Genomic DNA, 27110 nt, shown 5'->3' with positions numbered 1-27110 from the left:
ACGAAGCGCGGCCGTTCTCTGGCCCTTTCCCGGCGTCAGTTTAGTGGCGGGAAAGTCGGGTCCTGAGGCTGCATCTTTCGGTCACGGGAGATTCTTCTTCGCGGCAGTCTGAATGGAGAAGCAACCCGGAAAGCAAGCGGCCACCGAGCCTGCGGACTCCGGAGCGGGAGGCGGGGAAGGCGGGCCATCACAGGTCGCTGGCGCCCAGGAAGCGCCTCCAGAGGACCGCTTGACCCTGCTGCTCAGGTTGTTCCCTCCGGCCGGCGTAGCCGGATCCAAGCGGGCGTTGTGGCCGAGAGCCCCGCCCTTCGCTGTCAGGGTCCCGAAGCCTTCGAATTCTGGTTTGGTCGCTTAATGGCTGCGTAACTGCGTCATTCAGTTAAGCTTCTTAAGCCTCTTGCTTCATCTTCGAAAAAGAGGAGGGTTACACCCTAGTAGAGTTGCAGTGGGGGTTAAATGTGATACTTGGAGGCAGGTGTTCATAGCACAGTGCTTCGGGCCCTTCGGGCCTTCCGAGCTGTAATTTACCCCCCTTTTCTCATCCACTCATGCCCTGCGGCCCCGGTATTCAAACGGGTTGTGAGGTGCATCTACATAAAAAAAAGTCCTGCCTCTTTGTGTTATGGTTACGACCCTTTCAATCCAGAAGCTTCATTTGTTATATTTCCTACCAAGCGGGTGATGTTTATACTTTTCCACTGAGCCTGGTGTGGCTTTTGATATGGCCCCTCAGGCTAAGAATAGTTTTTCTGTCTTTAAGTGGTTGGGACAAAGCTAATTCGTGGAGGAATATTTAATAACACGTGAAAATTATACGAAGTTCAAATTTCAGGCCGTTAAGGAAAGGTTTATTGGAACACACTTTCCCGCTATCGGGTCTGAGTTGAGTAGCTACACTAGAGACCGTATGACTCAGAAAGCCTAAAATACTTGTTTGGTCCCTTTATAGGAGAAAAAATAACAACAAAAACTATCCTATAGGGGATTTTTTTCTCCCTCCCCAAAGAATTCTAACTATTGTAGCTTTACCATTACTTTGAAAGGTCTTGGCTAATAAGCCGCACAGTGTCACTCTAAAAATTCCCTCCTACCTACAACATAAACTTCTAAAATATTAAAGATATAGGATTACCTTTTTTATCTCAGCTAAAAGGGAACTGTTCTTACAGTGTGTGTGTGTGTTTTAAATATTTTATTTATTTATTTATTTGACAGAGAGACAGCCAGCGAGAGAGGGAATACAAGCAGGGGGAGTGGGAGAGGAAGAAGCAGGCTCCCAGCAGAGGAGCCTGATGTGGCGCTTGATCCCAGAATGCTGGGATCAAGCCCTGAGCCGAAGGCAGACGCTTAACGACTGCGTCACCTAGGCGATCCCTTACAGTGTGTTTTAAAACGCTAGCCCAACTTCTTAACCTGTAAGAAATTCTTTTCTTTTGGAATTTCAAGGAATTTTAAGAAACTTAAACCATGGAGGTTTAAAAATCTTTCTAATGTCACTTTAGCTACTGATATAGGTCTCAAAATCTCAGAGCAGTTTCAGAATTATGAAACTACCATGTAAATGTACAACATCTTGTAAGAATAACTTAATAATTAGGGGCACCTGGGTGGCACAGCGGTTAAGCGCCTGCCTTCGGCTCAGGGCGTGATCCCGGCGTTATGGGATCGAGCCCCACATCAGGCTCCTCCGCTATGAGCCTGCTTCTTCCTCTCCCACTTCCCCTGCTTGTGTTCCCTCTCTCGCTGGCTGTCTCTATCTCTGTCAAATAAATAAATAAAATCTTAAAAAAAAAAAAAAGAATAACTTAATAATTAGTGTTTTACCCATAGCTTTTCTACTTACGTATGATTTTCAGTTAAGTACAATCCTAGGACAACTAAGAAACTATGTGAATTATCTATCCAAGAATTAGTATATTTGTTATTTTTCTATCTATCCTAGGAATGTTACAAACTGTTCTTAAATTTGTTAACAATGTTTGCAGTTTTCACCATTTTGATGTGTTTCTTCTTTGTGTAGCCCATATTTCTTGAGTGTGGCATATTAAATTTAGAAATCAGAATTTTAACTTTTCCTCATAGTTGCTATTTTTCCACTGGAGTACATTTTGCATCTTCCTCTGAAGCTTCCCTTTATTTAAAAAGATTTTATTTTTAAGCAATTTCTACACCCAATGTGAGGCTCCAACTCAGAACCGGAACTGAGCTAGTCAGGGAACTGAGCTAGCCAGGCGCCCCATAAGATTTGAGCATAGTTGACACAATGTTACATTAGTTTCAGGTGTACAACTTAAAAAGTTTGGGGGCACCTGCGTGGCTCAGTCAGTTAAGCATCTGTCTTCGTCTGAGGTCATGATCCCAGGGTCCTGGTTTCGAACCCCACATCAGGCTCCCTGCTCAGTGAGGAGCCTGCTTTTTCCTCTCCCTCTGCTGCTCCTCCTGCTTGTGCACTCTCTCTCTCTCAAATAAGTAAATAAAAAATTTTTAATAAAATCCATATGTCTCTTTTTGTGCCAGTACCATACTGTTTTGATCTCTACAGCTTTGTAGTATATCTTGAAATATGGAAACGTGATAGTTCCAGGTTCATTCTTCATTCTCAGGATTGCTTTGGCTATTTGGGATCTTCTGTGGTTCCATAAAAATTTTATTTTATTTTATTTTATTTTATTTTATTTTATTTTATTTTATTTTATTTTATAAAATTGTATTTATTTATTAGAGCATGAGAGAGTACAAGTGAGGAGGGAGGTGGGAGACAGGGAGAGGGAGAAGCAGACTCTCCACTGAGTAGGGAGCCCAATGCAGGGCTCCATGCCAGGACCCTGGGATCATGATCTGAGCCAAAGGCAGATGCTTAACTAACTGAGCCACCCAGGCACCCACCCCCCCCAATTCAAATATTAGTATGATTGTTGTAGTTTAGTGGAAAATAGTGTTGGTATTTTGGTAGGAATTGTTTTGAAACTGTAAATTGCTTCGGGTAATATGGACATTTTGGCAATACTTTTTTAATACATGAACATGGAATATCTTTCCATTTGTTTGTGTCATCTTCAGTTTCTTTCATCAGTGTCTTACAGTTTTCAGAGTACAGATTTTTCAACTCTTTGGTCAAGTTTATTCCTAGGTATTTTATTCTTTTTGGTGCAGTTGTAAATGGTGTTGTTTTCAAAATTTCTCTTTCTGTGACTTTTTTGTTAGTATATGGAAATGTTACTGACTTCTGTGTATTAATTTTGTATACTGACACTGGTGAATTCAATTATTCCAGTACGTTTTTTGATTGAGTCTTCAGGATTTTCTCTGTATAGTATCATGCTGTCTGCAGATAGTGACAGTTTAACTTCCCTACCAATATGGATGCCTCTTATCTCTTTTTCTTGTCTGATTGCTGTGGAAAGGACTTTCAGTACTATATTGAATAAAAGTGGTGAGGGTGGGGGTGCTTGGGTGGCTCAGTTGGTTAAGCATCAAGCTCTTGCTTTAAGGCTCAGGTCATGATGTCAGGGTCATGATTTTGAGCCTTCTGTCAGGCTCCACACTGAGTGCCGAGTCGGCTTGAGATTCTCTCTCCCTCCATCTGCCCCTCCAGCTCGTGCTTGTTCTTTCTCTCTCTCTCTCTCTTTTTTTTTTTTTTTTTTTAAGATTTTATTTATTTATTTGACAGAGAGACAGCCAGCGAGAGAGGAACACAGGCAGGGAAGTGGGAGAGGAAGAAGCAGGTTCCCAGCAGAGGAGCCTGATGTGGGGCTCGATCCCAGGACCCTGGGATCACGTTCTGAGCCGAAGGCAGACACTTAATGAATGAGCCACCCAGGAGCCCCTCTCTTTCTCTCTCTCAATTAATTAAGAGAGTTTTTATTGTGAATGAATGTTGAATCTTGTTAAATGCTTTTTTTGCTGCTGTTGAGATGATTGCATGATTTTCGTCCTTTGTTTTATAGATGTGATGTATGATGTTGATTGATTAGCGAATATTGAACTACCCTTGCAGCCCCAGAATAAATCCCGTCCGATCATGGTGAATGATTTTTTTAATGTGTTGTTGTATGTGGTTTGCTGATATTTTGTTGAGGATTTTTGCATCTATGTTCACAAGGTATATATTGGCCTGTAATTTTCTTTTTTTGTTGTGTCTTTGTCTGGTTTTGGTATCTGGGTAATGCTGGCCTCATAGAATATTTGGAAGTTTTCCTTTCTCTTCTGTTTTTTTTTTTTTTAATTGGAATACTTTGAGAATAGGTATTAACTTTTCTTTAAATGTTTGGCAGAATTCATCTGTGAATCCAGTTAGTCCTGGCATTTTTGAGATTTATTTATTTATTTATTTATTTTTAAAGATTTATTTATTTGAGAACAAGAGAGAGCATGAGTGGGAGGGGCAGATGCACAGCGAGAGGGAGAGAGAATCTCATGCTGGCTCCACACTGAGCGCAGAGCCTGACATCGGGGTTGACCTCACAACCCTGAGATCCAAAATGTCCAGCTCCACTGGAGCTGGAACCAAGAGTTGGACACTTAACCAACTCACAACCCAGGCAGCTCTTTTTGGTAGTTTTTGGATCACCAATTCAATTTTCTTATCGTAATTGGTCTATTAAGACTTTTTTCTTTCTGGTTCAGTTTTGTAAGATTGTGTGTTTCAAGGAATTAGCTATTTCTTTTAGGCTGTCCAGTTTGTTGGCATATAATTTTTCATAGCATGCACCTATAATCCTTTGTATTTCTGTGGTGTCAGTTGTTACTCCTCTCACTTCTGATTTTATTTATTTGGGTCCTTTCTCTTTTTTTCTTGATGAGTCTGGCTCAGGGTTTATCAATTTTGTGTATCTTCTCAAAGAACCAGTTCTTGGTTTCATTGATATTTTTTCCTTTTTTTTCTTTCTTTTTTCAGTCCATATGTTATTTATTTCTACTCTGATCTGTATTATTTCCTTTCTTCTATTCACCTTGCATTTTGTTCTTCTTTTTGTAGTTCCTTTTAGGTGTAAGGTTAGATCTATTATGGAGTATGTTACACGTGCGCTTGAAAATGGATGTTTATTCTGTTGTTTTTGGTTGGAATGTTCTGTGTATGTTGTTATGTCCATCTAGTCCAATGTGTCATTCAAAAACATTGTTTCCTTGTTGATTATCTGTGTGGATGATCTATCCATCGATGTAAGTGTATTGTTAAAGTCCCCCTACTATTATTATATTGCCATCAGTTTCTCTTGTTTCGTCTGTTAACAGTGGCTTTATGTACTTAAGTGCTCCAGTATTGGGTGTGTAGATATTTACAATTGTTATATTCTCTTGTTGGATTGATTACTTTCTCATTATGTAATGCCCTTCTTTGTCTCTTGTTATGGTCTTTAAAGTCTCTTTTGTCTGATAAAATTATTGCTACCTAGGCTTTTTTTTGGGTGGGTGGGGGCTTCCATTTTCATGGTGGGACGTTTTTCCATCCCTTCACTTTCAGTCTGTGTGGGTCTTTATGTCTGAAATGAGTCTCTCATAGGCAGCATATAGATGGGTCTTGTTTTTTATCCATTCTGCTATTCTGTGTCTTTTGATAGGAGCATTTAGGCCATTTACATTTAAAGTAATTATTGATAAGTGTGTACTTACTGCCATTTTTAAAATTTATTTTCTGGTTGTGTTTGTAGTTCTTCTACAAAACACCTTTCTTGCTCTCTTCTTCTCTTGCTCTCTTTGTGATCGGTGAATATAGTGTTTTCTTTGACTTCGTTCTCTCTATTTTTTGCATATTTCTCATAGGTTTTCCGTTTGTGGTTACCATGAGGTTCATATATAACATCCAGATAAATAGCAGTCCATATTACTTCTTTGGTCACCTAAGTTCAAACACATTCTAAAAAAAGCAAAACAAAAACAGTAAAAGAAAAAAGTCTCTCTTTTTCCCCTTCTCTTCCCTTTTTACTGACTTCTCCATAGTTTATTTTTATGTTGTTATATTTTACAACTTTTTATTCATCATTTTCTTATGTCTTATTTGGTCATTTCTTTTCCACTTAAAGAAGTCCCTTTAGCATTTTTTATAACACTGGTTTAGTGGTGATAACTTCTTTATCTTTTGTTTGTCTAAGAAATTATCTCTCCTCAAATCTGAATACCTTGCAGGTACTTGGTTGTAGTTTTTTCCTTTCAGCACTTTGAATATATCATGCCACTTCTTTCTGGCCTGCAAATTTTCTCCTGAAAAATGAGCTGGTAGCTTCATGTTTTCCCTTGTAGGTACTTTTTGTTTTTCTCTTGCTGCTTTCAAAATTTATCTTTATTTTATTTTTAACATTTGACATTTTAATTTTTATGTGCCATGGCCCGGAACTCCTTGGGTTCATCTGGTTTGGAACTCTCTGTGATTCTTGGACTTGGATATCTGTTTTCTTCCCTAGTTTAGGAAAGTTTTCAGTTATTTCTTCACATAACTTTTCTACACTTTTCTGTTCTTCTCCTGGAATCCCAATAATGTAAATGTTTTCTTGATATTGTCCAAAAGATTTCTTAATCTATTTGTATTTTTGAACCATTTTTCTCTTTGTGCTCTTCTGCTTGTATGCTTTCCATTACCCTCTCTTCCAGATCACTGATATATTCTTCTGATCCTTTAATACACTCTTGGTTTCCTGCAGTATGGTTTTTTTTTTTTTCAGTTATTGCATTCTTCAACTCTGATTGGTTTCTTTTAATATTTTCTGTCTTGTTATTGAAGGTCTCACTGAGTTCTTCCGCTCTTTTCTCCAGCCCAGTGAGTATCTTTACGAGCATTACTTTAAATTCCTTTTCAGGCTTATTATTTATTTCTATTTCATTTAGTTCTTTTTCTTTTTTTTTTTTTTCCTTGTTCTTTCTTTTGGAGCATATTCCTCTGTCTCGCCCATTTTGCTTGAGTTTTTGTTTGTTTCTATAGAAGGTAAACATTGAGCTTCTCCTAAACTTGAAGGGGTGATCTTGGTATGGTGTCCCCTGTGCAGACTGTGTGTGGTTGGTGACTTTAGCTGGCTGACTGGAGCTGTGGCTGTAAATGCCAGTTAATCTTTTAAACTGTGGCATGTCTCCTCCCATCTCTCTTCCTGTTCTCTTTTTCTTCTATCTTTGTTTATTCAGTAGCTGTTCAGTCAGCCCTTAGTTTTTTAGGAGGAATTGTTCAATCAATAGATGTAATTTCGTGTGTTTGGTGGAGGAGGACATAGTTTTTCCTACAACCCCATCTTCAACTGGAAGTCTCTTTACACACACTTTAAATCATTCAGGCCAAACTAGAAGACTTATTGCTGAGTTTACTTACACTCGTTTTATTGCATAAACTTCTGAAAAATGTGAGTTGGTTTATAATGTAGTAATGAGTAAAACCTCTATAAATATATGACTTTCTGGGATACCTGGCTGGCTCAGTCAGTAGAGCATGCAACTCTTGATCTCAGGGTTTTGAGTTTGGGCCCCATGTTGTGGGTAGAGTTTACTTAATTTAAAAAAAAGTATATTTGTGTGTGTGTGTGTGTGTGTGTGTGTGTGTGTGTGTGTATATATATATATACATATATATATGACTTTCTCTTCTCTTTATGCTTTCAGGCTGAGAGCACAGACAAAACAACAACTCTTGGAATATAAATCAATGGTTGATGCAAGTAAGTATTTTTATTTTCAAATAAGATTTTGTGAGCTTGGTGATGAACAATATTCTAGAGAAAAGAAAATAGGGAATGGGAGTGTCAGCATAATGTGGTACTATACTATATAAAAAGGCAAAAAACACGATTGCCCTGTCCCTCAGGAACTTGTTAGGAATTCAGGAAATAGATTAAAACAAAACAAAACAAAAAAACAAACTAAGAATGCAAGACAGTTAAGTTCTGTTGATCAGAGAATTGGGAAATTTCTGTGGGAAGGAATCATAGGACTTGATCATAAACAGCTTGGAGATTAAATTAGTGGATCAGATGATTGTTAAGCAAGTGACCTAAAATCTATACTTCAAGAAACACTGGAAGATAGGAAGGAGAGGCAGAAGGGAGATTAGCTTACAGATATGAATGATAATTTCGATTTTAAACACTGAAAAAATTTACATTTTCTTAAAAGATTTTATTTTTTTGAGGGTCACCTGGGTGACTCAGTTGGTTAAAGGTCTGCCTTCGGCTCACGTCATGATCCCAGAATGCTGGGATTGAGCCCTGCATCAGGCTCCCTGATCAGTGGGAGTCTCCTTCTCCCTCTCCTCCCCACTTGTGCTATCTCTCACTATCTCTGTCTCTCTCTCTCAAATAAATAAATAAAATCTTAAAAAAAAAAAAAAGATTTGGGATGGCTGGGTGCCTCAGTCGGTTAAGCATCTGCCTTAAGCTTGGGTCATGATCCCAGACCTGGAATTGAGCCCCAAGTCGGGCTCCTTGCTCAGTGGGGAGTGTGCCTCTGCCTCTCCCTTTGCCACTCCCCCAGCTCATGCTCTCTCTCACTCCCTCTCTCTCTCAGATAAGTAAATAAAAAATCTTCAAAAAAAATTATTTGAGAGAGAGAGAGAGACAGAGAAAGCACAAGCAGGGGGAGGTGGAGGGATAGAGGGAGAGGGACAAGCAGACACCCCACTGATCAAGGAGCCCGATGCAGGGCTCAGTCCAGGACCCCGGGATCATAACCTGAGCCGAAAGCAGACGCTTAACAGACTTAGCCACCCAGTCTCCCCTGAAAAACTGTAAATATCTTTTTTTTTTTTTTAAGATTTTATTTATTTATTTGAGAGAGAGAGCATGAGAGGGGAGAGGGTCAGAGGGAGAAGCAGACTCCCCACGGAGCGGGGAGCCCGATGTGGGACTCAATCCTGGGACTCCGGGATCATGACCTGAGCCAAAGGCAGTTGCTTAACTAACTGAGCCACCCGGGCACCCCTGTAAATTTATCTTTTAAAATCTAGAAGTCTTCAGGAGCAAGAGAGTACTAAAATAATGGTTTAGCTCTCCTAAAGTAATAACCATTATTGCAACCTAATTTGTAAGTCTTTGGGTCTCAAAGATAGGTTTTGGTGAGTCTTTCTTTCTCTGTGAAATAGGCTTAAAGAATAAAACCAAGGAGCACCTGGGTGGCTCAGTCTTTAAGCATCTGCCTTTGGCCCAGGGCGTGATCCCAGGGTCCTGGGATCGAGCCCCGCATCAGGCTCCCTGCTCCACTGGAAGCCTGCTTCTTCCTCTCCCACTCCCCCTGCTTATGTTCCCTCTCTCGCTGGCTGTCTCTCTCTCTCTGTCAAATAAATAAATAAAATCTTTAAAAAAAAAAAAAAGAATAAAACCAAACAATACTTCACGTTGAATCAAGAATTGTGGAAAACCTGAGGGGCCACATAGATGACTTAGTCACTTCACCTGAATACATGTTTAACTTAGGAACTTTTCAGACTCTGCTCAGATTCTTTTATAAGGCTGTAGATCCAAAGGCAGTTCCCATGTGTTGCCCATCTGATATTCCAGGCTTTCTAAAGTCTTACGCAAAACAAGAACAACAAAAAAATAGGACTATGATATGAGCCGCCTGGCCTCTTTTCTGCTTAGTATAACTAGTAATTTGTGAAACTGGGATATGAACCAGGTCTTCTTGCCTCCAAAGCCATGACCGTCCATTATATCAATAACGCTTCCATCAAAAATGATCAGTATAGGGGCACCTGGGTGGCTCAGTCGGTTGAGCCTCTGCCTTCGGCTCAGGTCATGATCCCAGATTGCTAGGATCGAGCCCCACATCAGGCTCTCTGCTCAGCGGGGAGCCTGCTTCTCCTTCTCCCTTTGCCCCTCCTCCTGGTTGTGTTCTCTCTCTCTTCTCTCAAATAAATAAATTAAAATTTAAAAAAATGAATGGCAGGTCACCGTCCTTCTCCTGGTGGAATAAATGATCTCTTTGTTTCAAGCCCATGCTCCTTATATTAAACTAGTGATGTTTACCTCATAGATGGGACGTAGGATATGGCTAAATTCTTTTGCTGGCATGAGAGCCCACATAATAAAAAAGGATAATGTATCTTCTTAGAGGACAGGATGTTGGGGGAAAGCTATTCAGAATTTGGACCTTTGAGAAATTACCTCTACATTTTCCTGCATTCATTCAAATCATTTTTAAGTATTCAGTATGTCCCCACTAGGGACATGTAACTAGGCGTGGAGACATAGTGTTGAAGGAGGCGGAATTTGCCCTGGTGGAGCTTAATTTCTATGTAGCAAAACGGGTAAGGAAAGAAGCATTGCAAGATAACTGTGAAGTACGGGAAGTGTGATGAAGGAAATAATGGTGTGATAAGGAGGGGCTACTTCAGATACTGTGATCAAAGATGGTGTCTTTGAGAAGGTGACATGAGAGTAAAATCCAAGTGTTATGAAATAGTCCACCTTATAGAGTCCTTGTTTTCCGACTATATATAATTCCTCTTTTAAGGGATTGTGACATCTGAAAACTTGAGTAGGCTTAATAGTGCACGCTGTAGAGTTTCTACAACTAAAGGAGATTACTGCTTTAGGGCATGAAATGAGGTTGTAGTCTTTGAAAAAAGATATTTATCTAAAATCAATTATTTTACCATTAAAAGAATATGTTACTTTATTGCTTGATGGATTTTTTTTTAAATAGTAAGTGCATCCCTTTTCAGAGTACAATTTGTTGAGTTTTGACAAATGTATGTATCAGTGTAACAACCACCACAATCAAGACATAGAATACGTCTGTTATACCTCCCCTATTCTACTTCACAGTCCCTGCACTTACCCCAGCACGCACCATTGTAATCTGTTTTTACAGATTTGCCTTCTAGAGTTGGGCTGTCCAGTGTCGTAGCCATTAGCTACATGTGGCCTTAAAGTTAAATTAATTAAAATTAAATTTAAAATTCAGTTCTTTAGTTGCACTAGTTACATATCAAATGCTCAGTAGCCACATGTGTCTAGTGACTAGCCGTTTGGACAGCAGAGATATTGAAAATTTCTACCAAATTTCTCTTGGACAGCACTGTTCTAGAATTTGATGTAAACAGCATTATATATGTATTTGTGTGTATCTGACAACTTTCTTTTAATGGAGATTTAATTCATATAAAATTCATTTTAAAATGTACAGTTAAGTAGGTTTTAGTATATTCACAGTATTGTGTAATCATCACCAATTTCCAATTCCAGAACATTTCCATCACCCTAAAGAGAAACCTAGTACCTGTTAGTAGTCACTCCCAGTATGTCTGGCTGCTTTTGCACAGCATAATTTTATGATTCATCCATGTTGTTTGTTTGAGTAATTTTTTCTCTTTTATTGTAGAGTATATTTCACGATGGCTATACCACATTTTGTTTATCCATTCACCTGTTGATGGCCATTTGAATTGTTTGCAGTTTTTGCCCATTATGAATAAAGCTGCAATGGACATTTGTCATTTCTTTGTGTCTTTTTCTGTACACTTCTTTTCATTTCTCTTGGTTAAATACCTAAAAGTGAGATTGTGTGCTCATGTGGTAATGATACGTTTAACATTTTTTCTTTTTAATATGCCCAGTGTGGAGCCCAGAACAGGACTTGAACTCACGACCCTGAGATCAAGACCTGAGTTGAAATCAACAGTCGGACGCCCAACCGACTGAGCCATCCAGGTACCCCTATATGTTTAACTTTTTAAGAAACTGCCCAGACATCTAAAATGTTTACACTGGGGCGCCTGGGTGGCTCAGTTGGTTAAGCGTCTACCTTGGGCTCAGGTCATGATCTCAAAGTCCTGGGATCGAGGCCCACGTCGGGCTCCCTGCTCAGCAGGGCATCTGCTTCTGCCTCTCCCTCTGCTCCTCCCCCGTTTGTGCACATTCTTTCTCTGTCTCTCCCTCTCTCTCTCAAATAAATAAATGAATAAATAATCTTAAAAAAAAAGTAAAATGGTTACACCATTATGGTACGTTCTTCCTAGAAGCATGAGATTTCCATTTACTCGCCATGTTCTTTAAAATTTGATACTGTCACCCTTATTAAATTTTAGCTATTCTAGTAAGTATGTAGTGGTATCTCATGTGGTTTTTAGTTTACATTTCCCTGGTAACTAATGATGTTGAGTATCTTTTCATGTGCTTATTGGCAATTAATATATCTACATTTATGAAGGAGATCTGTAAATATACTTTAATGAAGTGTTAAAATCTTTGCCTATTTTTTAATTGGATTGTTAGTCTTAGAGAATTTGAGTTCTTTGTTTATATATATAGTTATTTTTTTCAGATATCTATATGTAGTTACAGATATATATAAATAAATAGATAGATAGATAGATAGATAGATAGATAGATAGATAGATAGATGTAGGTATCTATCTATGTATAGATATGTAGGTATCTGTGTATCTACTTATATGTTCAGCAGGTATTTTCTCCCAGTTTTTTGCTTGCCTTTTTTTTTTTTTTTTAAGATCTTTCTATTTTTAAGTAATCTCTACATGCAGCATGGGGCTCGAAGTCACCACCCTGATATCAAGAATCTCATGCTGCACTGACTGGGCCAGCCAGGTGCCCAACTTGCCTTTGTTTTTTAACTGTCTTTTGAGGAACCGAAGGCATTCATTTGATGAACTGATTTTTATCAATTTTTTTTTTCTTTTGTGGTATGTGATTTTAAGTCCTCTCTAAGAAATCTGTGACCGCTCCAAGGTCACAAAGATTTTCTCCTTTGTTTTGTTCTACAAGGTTTAGGGTTTTAGGTTTAACATTCATTTCTGTGATCCTTTTTGAGTTAGTTTTTGTGTATGGTGTGAGCTAAGGATCAAGGTTCATTTTTCCCCCTATGGAAATCTAATTTTTCTTGCACTCTGTATTCGTAACTTTCCTTTCTCCATTGTATATGTGTGGGTCTATTTCTGGGCTTTTTGCTCTCTTCCCTTGAGGTATTTGTCTATGCTTATAATAGTGCCACACTATCTTGATTACTGTAGCTTTATAGTAAATCTTCATATCAACTCCTGTAAGTCTTGCAGTTTTGTACTTTATCAGAATTGTTTTGACTGTTCTAGGTCCTTTGGGCTTTTATATGCATTTTAAAATCAGCCTGTTAATTTCTACAGAAAAAAAAAAGGGTCTGAGAATTTTGATTGGGATTCAGTTGGGATCTATAGATCAATATGGGGAAAATTGTTGTAATAGCCATATTGATTCTTGTAATACCTATACATGATAGATCTTTTCAGTATTTGAATGTATTCAGTGTAGAGGTCATATGCATATCTTGTTAAATTTATCCTGAAATATTTCATGTTTTTGAAAGAAATTGTATTTTGTAATTTTACTTTTTAATTTCCAATTGTTTTTTTCTTTTTTCTTTTTTTTTAATTTATTTTTGTGAGAGAGAGAGAGCTCGAGCGCATGAGTGGGGGAGCCCAGAGGGAGAAACAGACTCCTCACTGAGCAGGGAGCCCTATGTGGAACTTGATCCCAGGACCCTGGGATCATGATCTGAGCTGAAGACAGACGCTTAATGGACTGAGCCCCCGAGACACCCCTGATTGTTTTTTTCTAACATATAGGCATATGGGTGATCTTTTTGACATTGCTCTTGTTAATATTTTAATCCTTTTTTATTTTCCATTATTCTCAAGCTGTTCTGTCCAGTATGGTAGCAACTAGCTCCATATGACAATTGAACACTTGAAATGTGGTTAGTCCTTGAGAGGGACTATAAATGCAAAATACAGAAGAAAAGATTATAAAATATTTATTTAGTAATTTTAGATTAATTATATGTTGAAATGATAATATTTTAGACCTATTGGGTTAAAATAAGTTACACTGAAATATTTTCACTTGCTTTATAATATGAAAACTAAAAATTAAAAATTAAATTTTTGGTTTACATTTATTGCTTACATTATATTTCTGTTGGACTGCACTCTTCTTTTTTTTTTTTATCTTTTTTTTTTTTAATGATTTTTTTATTATATTATGTTAGTCACCATACAGTACATCCCCGGTTTCTGATGTAAGGCTCGATGATTCATTAGTTGTGTATAACACCCAGTGCAATACGTGCCCTCCTTACTACCCATCACCGGTCTATCCCATTCCTCCACCCCCCTCCCCTCTGAGGCCCTCAGTTTGTTTCTCATAGTCCATAGTCTCTCATGTTTCATTCCCCCTTCTGATTACCCCCCCTTTCTTTATCCCTTTCTTCCCCTACCGATCATTCTAGTTCTTATGTTCCATAGATGAGAGAAATCATATAATTGTCTTTCTCTGCTTGACTTATTTCACTTAGCATTATCTCCTCCAGTGCCGTCCATGTTGTAGCAAATGTTGAGACCTCGTTCTTTCTGATAGCTGAGTAATATTCCATTGTATATATGGACCACAACTTCTTTTTTTTTTTTTTTTTTTAAAGATTTTATTTATTTATTTGACAGAGATAGAGACAGCCAGCGAGAGAGGGAACACAAGCAGGGGAGTGGGAGAGGAAGAAGCAGGCTCATAGCGGAGGAGCCTGATGTGGGGCTCGATCCCGGAACGCCGGGATCACGCCCTGAGCCAAAGGCAGACACTTAACCGCTGTGCCACCCAGGCGCCCCTGGACCACAACTTCTTAATCCAGTCATCTGTTGAAGGGCATCTCGGCTCCTTCCACGATTTAGCTATTGTGGACATTGCTGCTATGAACATTGGGGTGCATATGGCCCTTCTCTTCACTACGTCTGTATCTTTGGGGTAAACACCCAGTAGTGCAATGGCTGGATCATAGGGTAGCTCAATTTTTAACTTTTTAAGGGACCTCCAAGGACCGCACTCTTCTAAACTGTTACTAACTTCAAAAAATTTTTTATTTGCAGATGAAGAAAAAACTCCAGAACAAATCATGCAAGATAAGCAAATTGAAGCGTATGTCATATTTTTAAATTTTGCGTTTTTTACTAAGATTTGATATTATTACACATCTTACACCACTATCTTGCTTTTTCCTTTTCTTTATTTTTCCAAGTAATTTTTCATGCGTGTACTAAGAATATTTGATATGGGAGATGGACTTAACATGTACCTGAGTGGTCACATTAGCACTTTTGGCATTCCCGTTCACGAGATAATTAGTTGAGTCTCTCAGAGGCATCTGTTTACCAAGTCTACAAATGCATCAGTGTGGGGAACCTGTAGAATAATTTTATCTACATAGGATCATTTTACTTTTTTCAAAGGTTTACTTTATATATTTTTTGATGTTCAATGAGTTTTTTTGATATAGCTGAAATTTTTTTGTTTATACTTCTTTGATAGTAAAATTGAAGACCTGGAAAATGAAATTGAAGAGGTGAAAATTGCTTTTGAAATGAAAAAGCTTGCATTAGACAGGTAATTATTACATTCTTTGTGAACTGAATGCAAAATGGGTGTGATTTGTGGTGGAGGGAATACTTTAATTAGTCTAATTGATTAATCACGTGATACCATTAGATAACGGTTACACAAATTTTGAGCCCTGAGAGAAAAGTTACATCATTCATTAATACCTTCATTTGAAGTAGTTACGTAAGATTGACTTAATAAGCAAATATCAAAGAAATAGAAGGGTGAGCTTAAATCCAGTGTTTCAAAGGATTACATGGATTCGATTACGACAGTAACTATTAATCAAGTAAAAGAATTGTCATCAAGTTTAAATATATATAGATATATTTTTTAAAGATTTTATTTTTAAGTAAAACACCAACATGGGGCTTGAACTCACAATCCCAAGATCAGGAGTTTCATGCTCTATTGACTGAGCCAGCCAGGTGCCCCTAAATATATTTTTATTTTTTCTTTTTTTTTTTTCTTTTTTTTTTTTTTTCTTTTTAAAGATTTTATTTATTTATTTGACAGAGATAGAGACAGCCAGTGAGAGAGGGAACATAAGCAGAGGGAGTGGGAGAGGAAGAAGCAGGCTCATAGTGGAGGAGCCTGATGTGGGGCTCGATCCCATAACGCCGGGATCACGCCCTGAGCCGAAGGCAGACGCTTAACCGCTGTGCCACCCAGGCGCCCCCCTAAATATATTTTTAATATAGGTTTTATATCCGTATTTTAAAATTCATTGAACAAATATTTGAATGGTTACTATGTCTTAAGCTTTGTAGGTGTTGGTATACAGTTGTTAATAAGACAAACGTGATCTCTTATAGACCTGTGATCTGAATTAGTAATCTCAATTAAGTGAATGACTTTTAAAATTATTTCCTTGCGTTTCTGGCCTTCCCAGATGAATTTCTTATACATTTAATTGAAAAGTAGTTAAAATCCTCTTAATTGCTTCTAATAGTGAACATTTTTCCATATTCTCATAAGCTGGCTTGGTACATAGATTATATGTACTTTTTATTAATTCATTTTAAGTAAGCTCTTTGCCCTACATGGGGTTTGAACTCATGACTCTGAGATCAATGTTGCATGCTACACGGACTGAGCCAGCCAAGTGCCCTAAATAATAGATATGTATATTTTTTAGATTTTATTTATTTATTCGACAGAGATAGAGACAGCCAGCGAGAGAGGGAACACAAGCAGGGGGAGTGGGAGAGGAAGAAGCAGGCTCATAGCGGAGGAGTCTGATGCGGGGCTCGATCCCATAACGCGGGGATCGATCCCATAACGCGGGGATCACGCCCTGAGCCGAAGGCAGACGCTTAACTGCTGTGCCACCCAGGCGCCCCCTTAAATATTTTTTAAGATGACTTGAGAGCTATTAAAATATCTCATTTTAATGAATTGAATTTTTTTGTGTGATGGAAAGGAAGAAATGACTTTAATATTGCTAAATTGATTGCCTTTTCATTATTACTTATTAGCTACTTGGATTTAAAAGTAATTTATGCAGTTTGTTTATATGTACGCGTATTTTAAGTGTACGTTCAGGTATGGCTTTGTATTCCCCAGCTCCATGTCAGGCCTTTGCTGATCTCTGTAGTGCCTTAATGCTTCATCCTGGCCCTGCACCAGAGTGGATGGCTTGGAGAGCAAAGCCCAGGCTGATTTCAGGTCTCATCGGTCCTTCAGCTGCAACCACGTGGAGCAGCCCTTTCTATCTTTTTATTTTCCATTTCTGTGACTTATTTATCAAAGTATTTCCCATACAATAGTGTTTATAAACCTACTTATGGTTTAGGTTACATTTAAAGAAAAATCAATCTTTAAGTTGTATATATACGTTTTTTCTTTTAAATGTGCCACAAATGTTATCCATGTTTTATAATGCCAGCTTTTTTCCTTGCGCCGTAGGATGCAACTTTCAACTGCACTGAAAAAAAACCTAGAGAAAACTAACCCCAAGACTAGGTATGTTTGTTTTTTTTCTATTTTCTTTTTTTCTGAATTCGTTAAGGCTGAGAGTAAGAAGGGAGATCTGCATAATGACTTTAGTTTTCTGAATTTTTGTTAATTAGCTGTCAGTGCCAAACCACCTTTATCTGGGAAATAAGGAAAGTGACAGAATTTTTGTGGGCATTATAATTTTTACAGTCCTACTGACATTTTGTCTGGATTGCAACAATGGAGATTTTTTAGCCAGACAGCCTGAAAACTTTGAAGGAAGATTTCGAAAGTTTACTTTTGTTCTGTATTTACTGAAAAACAGAGATAGAGCTATCTCATTTATCCAGTAACCCGGGAATTGGTTATTGAGATAGGAATGAGACAGGAAGTTTATGCCTCATTTTTCACCCTCAGAAATGAGCTTGTATATGTTAAGCTCTTTGCCAAGGAATATAAAATTAAAACTTTGGCGGTCAAGGTTTTCTATAATCTGGTCCTTTGTGTCTGGCCTCAGGGAACTTACCTATGCTCATATCTCTCAAAGCTCTAAAAAATCCTGTGATAAAATATCCCCTACCATTAGCACCAGAAATGTGTTAAGATGTATCTGGGCACTTCCCCTCTCTGGGTGTCTTAGTTCAGACTGATCATGTACTCTCCCCATATTCCATTTAACTCCAGGATTATATAAATCCTAAAGTACGAATTTGGGCCCTCTAACGATTGCTCCTCCATAAAAGGTGAGCCTTAAACATTCTTGAGTTAGAGAAGTACAGGACAAATTGACCCCCAGAGAGGACAGAAAGACCAAATGGGCTGAGGTAGTGCCTTTAGCAAGTTCTAAAGTTTACAAACCAGTATAGCTGTAACTAGTAGAAAATGAGTTTAGCTTTCCCAGATCTATGCAAAGATTCACATTTTCAGCCTCCTCAGCAAACTCCTTCTGCATGCAGTGTTTCTCATGCCTGGTTGATATCAGAATAATTAGTATTATCACAGTGATCACATTGTTGGTCCCTTCCCAAACCTATTGACTCAATCTCTGAGTCCAAATGGGCATGTAGGGGGTCATGTGATGATCCACATTAAACATCCTCCCAAAGGATTGTGGCACTTGGAAGTATAAGAACTAGGCTTATTTTATACTCTTTGGCTCTAGCTATTGCAAACTAGATAATCTAGGTAATTACTTCATGTCCTTTAAGATTCAAGAGTTTCCCTTGTTCTACTCTGTGCACAACTCTTTCATAACTGGTTGTAATGAAACCATACTATAGTTGTGGTTTCATTTTTCTCTTTCAGCAGATTCTTTCCTCTTGGTGTTTTACTTTGCTTTATATTCCTGGTGCCTGAACAGGTCTTAGCATGTAGTAGGTACTCAGAAATATTTGTTGAAGACATGAAGGTAAGAAGCAGCTTGAATATTCATTGAAACTATTCTCTATGATGCTATATAATGGTGAATACATGTCTATACATTTGTCAAACCCATAGAATGTACACCACCAGGAGTGAACCCTAATATAAATTATGGGCTTTGGATGATAATGATATGTTAAATGTAGATTCATCATTTTGATGAATGGACCTTTCTGATGGGGGATGTTGATAGTTGAGGAGGCCATGTGTGTGGGTTTACCTTCCATTCAATTTTGCTATGAACCTAAAACTGGTCTCAAAAATAAAGTTTATTTTTTTAAAAAGCAACTTATTAGCATGTTATTAGGGCTTTTTCTCCAAAATAGATTTTTAGAAATGTTCCTACATGCTTAAATTTCATATTTTTTATTGTCTATGATTACAAATTTTTCTAGGGAAATGCATCTCTAATTTTTTAAATTTATATTTTGCATCTAATTTAAAAATTTTTTTATTTATTTGAGAGAGAGAGAGCACAAGTGCAGTGGGGAGGCCCAGAGGGAGAGAGAATCTTAAGCAGACTCTGTGCTGAGTGCAGAGCACGGCATAGGGCTCAATCTCCCGACCCTGAGATCATACCTGAGCTGAAACCAAGTACAACACTTAACTGACTGCTCCACCCAGGTGCCCCTGCATCTTTAATTTTAAACAGAAATTTAGTTTACATCAAACGTTTCCAGTTTTATTTTGTTAAAAGATAACTTTCTATTGAAGTATAAGGAAATTTCATAAAAGGAAATACATAGTAATTGATTTATTCATTAATGATATTTATTATTTTTAATTCAAGGTTAATGAATCATTTTTTTATTCCTTTTCAGTGTCCTCATGGATAACATGAAACATGTATTAAAGCTAAACAAATTAATAATGAAATCACACCAGGTAACTGCACATTGGGCTGCTTATATATTCTCATGATTTCAGTAACTTTTTACTGGCAACTGTATTGTGTATGGTTATATGGGATTATCCAAAGGTTACTGGTATGAATGGAATTCACTGTTCTTAAGTTTTCTTTTTCTCATAACTCAGTTGTTTCTGACTATTGTGACTAATTATTTACTTAAAATTTAAGCTACTATCCTTTTTCTTTTTTGGTATGGAAATAAAGGGATTGAAAACTGGAGGTTTGGAAAACATGGGCTAATAGATAAAATTCAGTGGAGTAAGTGTTATTGGTTTGTTCTGAGGTAATATGCCTTAATCTTTTTATTTTTAATAACAGGAATCTTGGGATTTGGAGGAAAAACTGCTTGATGTTAGAAAGAAGAGGTTACGTACGTGGAACAGTTATTTTGTTTTTGTTTTTTGTAGAAAACATTTTCACTTACTGTGGATATTTATAAGACCAGTTATCTCAGCCATTGAGAAATTTATTAATTTTCAGATTTTCTTAAAATTTTGCACTTGGCATTTTTAAAAGTAGTATGTAAAATGTATTTCACTTGATTAATTTTTGTTGTTTTAGAACTTTAAATCACTAAATTAATACATTCTCAGGGAGAAAAAAATCAACTGACACAGAAAAGTACAATGTGAAAGCCATACCTCCTTCCTGTGTGACCACAGTTAGGCATATATCATTCAAGTAATTATTCCATATCCCTATAAACATATATACATGATTTTAAGTTATCATTTGATACATATTCTATAGCTTTTTAACTTAATGAACATGAAGTAGCTTTTTGCATTGAAATTATTGATTTTTTTTAAAGTAATACACATTTTTGGTAGAATTTGGAAACAGAAAAGTATACTTAGGGAAAGTAAAATTTTTAAATTTACTATTGCGATAATCACTCTTTGGTGCTTTTATTCTTTTAAGATTTTTGTTTTATTTATTTGAGAGAGAGTGCACGCGAGAGAGAGTACAAGGGTGTGAGGGGCAGAGGGAGAAACAGGCTCTTCACTGAGCAGGGAGCCCAATGTGGGGTTCGATCCCGGGACTCCAGGTTCATAACCTGAGCCAAAGGCAACTGTCTAACCGACTGAGCCACCCAGGCGCCTCCTTTTTTTTTTTTTTTAAAGATTTTATTTTATTTATTTGAGGGGAAGAAGGAGACAGCACAAGCAGGGGAAGGGGCAGAGGAAGAGGGTGGGAGAGAATCTCAAGCAGACTCCATGCTGAGTCCAGAGCCACGCATAGGGTTTGATCTCAGGACCCTGAGAAATTGAGTCAGAGCCTTACCTGACTGAGCCTCCCAGGGGCCCCTTCAGTGCTTATTTCTTATCTAATAAAATTGGCTTCATTTTATTCTATGTTGTAAACTGCCTTTTTCATTTAATAGTATAGGCATGATTTATTATTTTAACATACTACACAGATTTGCCTGTTTGTAAGTAATCTCAGGGTCAGAAGTAGTTCTGGTCATCTGATCTAATCACCCTTCGGATGTTTAATGTTTTTCCATCGCATTCCAACCTATTTTTGATCCATTAATATCAAGGAACCAAGCTCCTGGGACACACCCATTTATGTTTTCAAAGAGTTTAATTCTTAAAACATTTCAGGAACTATAGGAAATGGTTGATGATGTGTTTATCCCTGGAGAAGAGAATCTCTTCATTGAAAATTTATCTTGTTGATATGTCATTTTTGTAAATAAAGGAGGAAAAGGTATTTCCTTACATATATCTTCTACTTTTCTTTTAGCAACTCTGACTAAGTCCTCTTTAACATGATGTCACTTCAAACATAAGTAGACAGCTGTCATTATCATATGTACATACCCTGAACATTTCATGCAGGACATTGCTAAGGATAAAGTTAAAATACTGGTATTTTTCACAAAGAAAGTCATTTTCAGATCAAAATAGAACTGCAACTTAAAATGATGCTTATGAAATATTTTCTCTTAACTGATAGTCAGGAACTGTTCTGCTTCACAGTTTTTCCAGATTCTTGTTTGTAGGAGTTATTAAATATAGTATTTTTTTTTGTAACCTAATAGAATTAAAACAAGCTTCAGAGAGTAAGCTTTTAGAAATACAGACTGAAAAGAACAAACAGAAAGATGATTTGGTCGATATGGAGAATTCAGACAAGATAAAGTCCATACAACAAAACCTGCAGATGGAGATACAAATTACTACAGTTATTCAACATGTGTTCCAGGTAACATTTATATAAGGAAAGTATAGGTAAAGAACTTTTTAAAAAATGATTGGTTCTGTTACTTTCAGATTTGCTTTGTTAGTCTTTGATCCTGAAAAAAATCATGAATTCAATACTAAATATTAGTCTGTTTACATATATTTGGAATTTATGTCTGTTTAATGTTTAAGGCTTTGACTCTTCATTATGGTTAGATCTTAGGCATTTATAAGTGGACTGATTTTAGCAGCCTTGTGAAGACAGACAAGTATAATGGTGGAAAGCATTAGAACTTAAACTTGGGAGGTGGGGAAGAACATGGATGGGGGTGATGGGGATGTAGAATTACTATCCATACTGCAACTTAATACTTGCAAACCTTGAGGAAATTATTTAAGTTTTCTAAACGTCAATTTCCTTGTTTAGAAAGAGAGGTTATAAAACCTAAAGAAGATAATTCCTGTTAATCTGTTTAGCATAATGTCTGGTCCAAGTAGATTCTCAATAAATGTTGGTAGTTATTAGCATATTATCTCTTAAATTTTATATGTTCCTTTATTCTGGAGGGTTTTCATTACTCTTTTTTTTTTTTTCCTTTTTTTTTCTTTTCTTTACTCTTTTGAATTATAAAATGTCTCCAACTGTTGAGATGAAATACTTAAATTACCAGATTTCAATTAGGAAGATACACAGTTAAAACTGCCCACTATATGTAAAGCAAATATTTATTATATGTAAAGCTTATCCTTGTAGAATATGAGTTCTTATATCTGACCATAAGAAATTATTCCTCGGGTCTCTTTTTAAGATTGATTGATTGATTGATTGATTGAAGAGACAGAGAATGCAGGCAGCCGGGAGGGAGAAGTAGGGGGAAAGAATCTCAAGCAGACTCCACACTGAGCACAGAGCCATCATGGGCTCAATCTCATGATGCTGAGATCATGACCTGAGACAAAACCAAGAATCAGACGCTCAACCACCCAGGCGCCCCTCTTCATCAGGTCTTAATCCTACCTTTTAGTAGCAGCGGTTGTTACTCTGTTAGCAGTAAGGAAGTCCCTTAGACTAACCTCCAGTGGAGGATTGCATCATAAGTACAGGATCCTACTAATTTTCTTTGGCACACGTTCCTTCCTACTGCTTTGAGACTTCTATTATTTTGTCTTTCTTAGCTTTTATTCATATCCTCTTAGTGTTAATTTTGATTTAATGAAATCATTGCTTTGTTAAGCAGAACATAGCTTTGGCTGCATTAGAAGTTCCTGCCCCTAATGGGTTCAGTCATGTTTGAATGCTTACTTCCCTTTGCCTTTGTAAATTTTTAATTGGATTTATATGCACCAGCCCTATAGCAAGAATGTACCCTGTGTAGGCCAAATTTTTAAATATTTTTATACATAACAATATAACGCTTAAATTCTAAAATCTCTTTGAACAGAATTTGAATTAGTAACTTGGTATCATTGAGCCATAGTTTTTCTTTTTAAAAAAATAAGGGATCACAGTTTATGCTTAAACTGTTTTTCACTGTAGAAGTGCAAAATGACTGAACCACAGCTACAGTCTTTTTCCTTTAATCTAGAATACCATTGCAAACATCCCTAATAGGTAAAAGTGTCTCCAAAAACTGATGAAGCCAAAAAAATTGTTGTAAACATTGTAAATATTCCATAGCATTATGGGGATCAAAGCTGAACCCTAACTGAAAGTGGAAATGAGGATACAAGAATGTATTTTTTCTTTTTTGGGGGTAGATTTTATTTATTTATTTATTTATTTATTCATTCATTCATTTAAGAGAGAGAGAGTGAATGAGCATGCATAAGTAGGAGGAGGGGTAGAGGGGGAGGGGGAGAGAAGCAGCAAACTCTTCCCTGAGAAGGTGGAGCAGGGGAGGGCTTGATCTCAATACTGTGAGATCAGGACCTGAGCCAAAACGAAGAGTCCGACCCCTAACTGGCTGAGCCACCCAGGCATCCAAAGAATGTATTTTTTATAGAGTAGATGCCCATACCTAGTTTGGTAAATATTTGATAAGATTAGTGAAAGAGGGGGGCACCTGGGTGGCTCAGTCAGTTAAGCGTCTGCCTTTAGCTCAGGTCATGATCCTGGGGTCCTGGGATTGAGTCCACCCTACACAGGACTCCCTGCTCAGTGGGGAGCCTGCATCTCCCTCTCCCTCTGTTCCTCCCCCTTACTTGTACTTGCCCTCTCTCTCTCTCTCTTGCTTTCTTTCTCAAATAAATAAATAAAATCTTTTTTAAAAAAGCATTAATGAAAGGATTTTTAAAAATCTTGTTAAATTTTTAAACGTACTGTAACTTTAATGTAAAATTTTTTTCCTTTTTTTATTACAGAACCTCATTTTAGGAAGTAAAGCCAATTGGGCAGAGGATTCCGCCTTTAAGGAAACTGTTCTACAGCTTGAGAAGAATCTCACCATGATCTAATAAGAATTCTGTTCCGTTATTTTTTGTTTAAATCTATGATATATCAAGTAAAATTTTTATTTAGTGTTTTTGGAACTAATATTGCAACGTTTTTGTAGCTTAACACTGTAACATGGAATTTGTTCTTTCAAATATGTTAATTAAAGTGGCATTCTCTAAAAGAATCTGAAAGTCTTAACCTTGCAAGTGTCCCAAAAGACATCTAATCTCGATTTCCACTGAATGTGGACATTTTTTCTACAACATTCCTGGCAGTCCCAACTCTCATTTGGAATACCTCTTTTTTTCTTTTTCTTTTTCTCTTTTCTTTCTTTTTTCTTTTCTTTCTTTTGTCGCCTTTTTTTTCTTTTTTTTGGTAGTTTCAAGTTTTTATTTAAATTCCAGCTAGTTAACATACAGTGTAGTATTAATTTCAGGAGTAGAATTTAGTGATTCATCACTTACATCTGACACCCCAGTGCTAATCACAAGTGTCCTCCTTAATAACAGTCAACCATTTAACCCATCCCTCCACGCCCCATTATTTGGAATACTTTTGTACATTTGTCAGTCAACTAAAATATTAGAAAAATAGAAAAGGGTATCCACATATTGATGTTTTTTCAACCAGCAGTTGTATTTTATTGAAATAAATCTCATTTTAATTTTATCTCACCACAGATTTTTTTTTTTGCCTTTTTTTTTTTTATAATACAGAGATATAATTGACATGGTATTGTATAAGTTGAAGTTCTACAATGGGTTGATTTGACCACCATGGCATTAGCTCACATCTCCATCATGTCACATAATTATTTCTTTTTTGTGGTGAGAACCTTTAAGATCTTAGCAACTTTGAAGTATATAAAAGAGTATTGTTTTTTTTTTTTTATTTTTTGTTTTAAAGACTTTATTTATTTATTTGACAGAGAGAGAGAGAGAACAAGCAGAGGGAATGGCAAACAGAGGGAGAGGGAGAAGGAGAAGCAGGCTCCCTGCTGAGCAAGGAGCCCAATTTGGGGCTTGATCCCAGGACCCTGGGATCATGACCTGGGTTGAAGGCAGTCGATTAACCGACTGAGCCACCCAGGCACCCCTATAATAGAGTATTGTTAACTATAGTCGCAATGCTATGCATTCGATCTCCAAAAACTTACTCATCTTCTAACTGCATTTTTGTTCTCTGTGACCAACATCTCCCCAAGTCCCGCACACCCCATCCGCATCTTTATTTATTTTCCCATCCATATCCTTATTTTTTCTAAAACATTTTATTTATTTATTTGACAGAGCACAAGGAGGGGGAGTGGCAGGCAGAGGGAGAGGCAGGCTCCCTGTCGAGCAAGGACCCCAGTGTGGGACTCCATCCCACGACCCCAGGATCATGACCTAAGCCAAAAGCAGAAGCTTAACCGACTGAGCTACCCAAGCATCCCCCATCCACATCTTTAAACAGAAACCCAAATAACGCACCTCAACCTTGAAAACCAAAAAAGAGAAAGCATATCCGAAATGTTAATGCTTGTGGTTATTGTAGAGTAATTGTGACTTTTTTTATTTTGTATTTCTATATCACATATTACTTTTATAAGTTAAAACATAAAAAGAGTAAATGTTACTGTCTTATTAAAAAATAGAACTTGCTGGGGTGCCTGGCTGGCTCAGTTGGTAGAGCATAGGACTCTTGATCTCGGGATTGTGAGTTCAAGCCCCGTGGTGGATATACAGATTACTAAAAATATATAAACTTAAAAACCAGAACTATCTTTTATAGTGTCCCATCCCCTTTTAGAGAAAGCGCTAATTTGAGTTATTAGTTTGGAGCTATTGATCATTTTTATAGACGATGTGTTTTCAACATTCTTTTTCTAAAGATTTTATTGATTTATTTGAGAGAGAATGAGTGGGGGGAGGGGCAATGGGACAAGCAGACTCAGCAGGAGCTTGACAGGGGCTTGATCTCAGGACCCTGAGATCATAACCCAAGCTTAACTGACTGAGCCACCCAGGTGCCCCTCAACATTTTTTTAAGAAGTACTTTAAACTTGAAAAGATGCACTGCTGTGGATAATAGCATTTGAAATCTGTTCTTTATTTTATTTATTTATTTATTTTTAAAAGATTTTATTTATTCATTTGACAGAGAGACAGCCAAGCGAGAGAGGGAACACAAGCAGGGGGAGTGAGAAAGGAAGAGCAGGCTCCCAGCAGAGCATGGAGTGCGATGCGGAGCTCGATCCCTAGACCCTGGGATCACACCCTGAGCTGAAGGCAGATGGTTAATGACTGAGCCACCCAGGCGCCCCTGAGATCTGTTCTTTAGATCAGTAACAGAAATACAGAGATTAGTCTAAATTTGAATCCTAAATACTTTTCTTCGAAATATTTATAGTCTTCATTAGCTTTGATAAATTCTTTTGTGTAGTTTTATTCTTTGCCATAGTGTATTCTTAGAAATTATCTATACAAATTATTGTAAAACAAGTTATATATATATATATTGTTTTTTAAAAATATTTGTTCTATAGAGAGAGTGTGCGTGCAAGCAGGGGGAGGGGCAGAGGGAGAGAATCCCTCAAGCGGACTCCCTGCTGGGTACAGAGCTCAAAGCAAGACTCTATGCCCCCCGCACCCATGGGATCATGACCAGAGCCGAAACAGAGCTGGAAGTTAAGCTGAGCCACCCAGGCACCCCAACAAGTTATATTTTTCTTATAGAAAAGCATTATTCTAGAAAATACCTTGCTGATGTAAAGATTCAGCATCATCTAAAAATCTTTTTGCATTTTCCTGGGATTTTCTTATCCTTTCTATTTCCTTCTAAAGCCCAAATCTGAGACAGAAATTTCATTAGTTTTTCCTCCTGAATAACAACTCCCTGGCTTA

At 37.3% G+C, this 27110-nt stretch overlaps 1 protein-coding gene across 1 annotated transcript; it reads left to right on the top strand.

Annotated features, from left to right (window-relative positions):
• CENPH (centromere protein H) lies at positions 1 to 24899 on the top strand. The gene is made up of 9 exons (XM_045809847.2): positions 1 to 246; positions 7582 to 7637; positions 14825 to 14873; positions 15264 to 15338; positions 17241 to 17297; positions 19514 to 19577; positions 19921 to 19972; positions 21650 to 21813; positions 24153 to 24899. Exons 1-9 carry the CDS (start codon positions 113 to 115, stop codon positions 24243 to 24245), a joined length of 744 nt encoding a protein of 247 aa, XP_045665803.1. The 5' UTR covers positions 1 to 112; the 3' UTR covers positions 24246 to 24899.
• The last annotated feature ends 2211 nt before the right edge of the window (positions 24900 to 27110 follow it).

The sequence above is a fragment of the Ursus americanus genome, chromosome 5 (genome assembly GCF_024610735.1).
Source record: "Ursus americanus isolate L20-20 chromosome 5, mUrsAme1.1.p, whole genome shotgun sequence".
Lineage (NCBI taxonomy): Eukaryota > Metazoa > Chordata > Mammalia > Carnivora > Ursidae > Ursus > Ursus americanus.
The sequence above is the reverse complement of the archived record's forward strand: the minus strand, read 5'-3'. Positions and strand labels throughout refer to the sequence as shown.

Bases quoted from the DNA above. Each gene is read 5' to 3' on its own strand.
- CENPH (XM_045809847.2), top strand. From the start codon at position 113: ATGGAGAAGCAACCCGGAAAGCAAGCGGCCACCGAGCCTGCGGACTCC. The intron at 14,874-15,263 runs GTATGTCATATT...CTTCTTTGATAG, and splicing joins CAAGATAAGCAAATTGAAGC to TAAAATTGAAGACCTGGAAA. The intron at 17,298-19,513 runs GTATGTTTGTTT...ATTCCTTTTCAG, and splicing joins AAAACTAACCCCAAGACTAG to TGTCCTCATGGATAACATGA.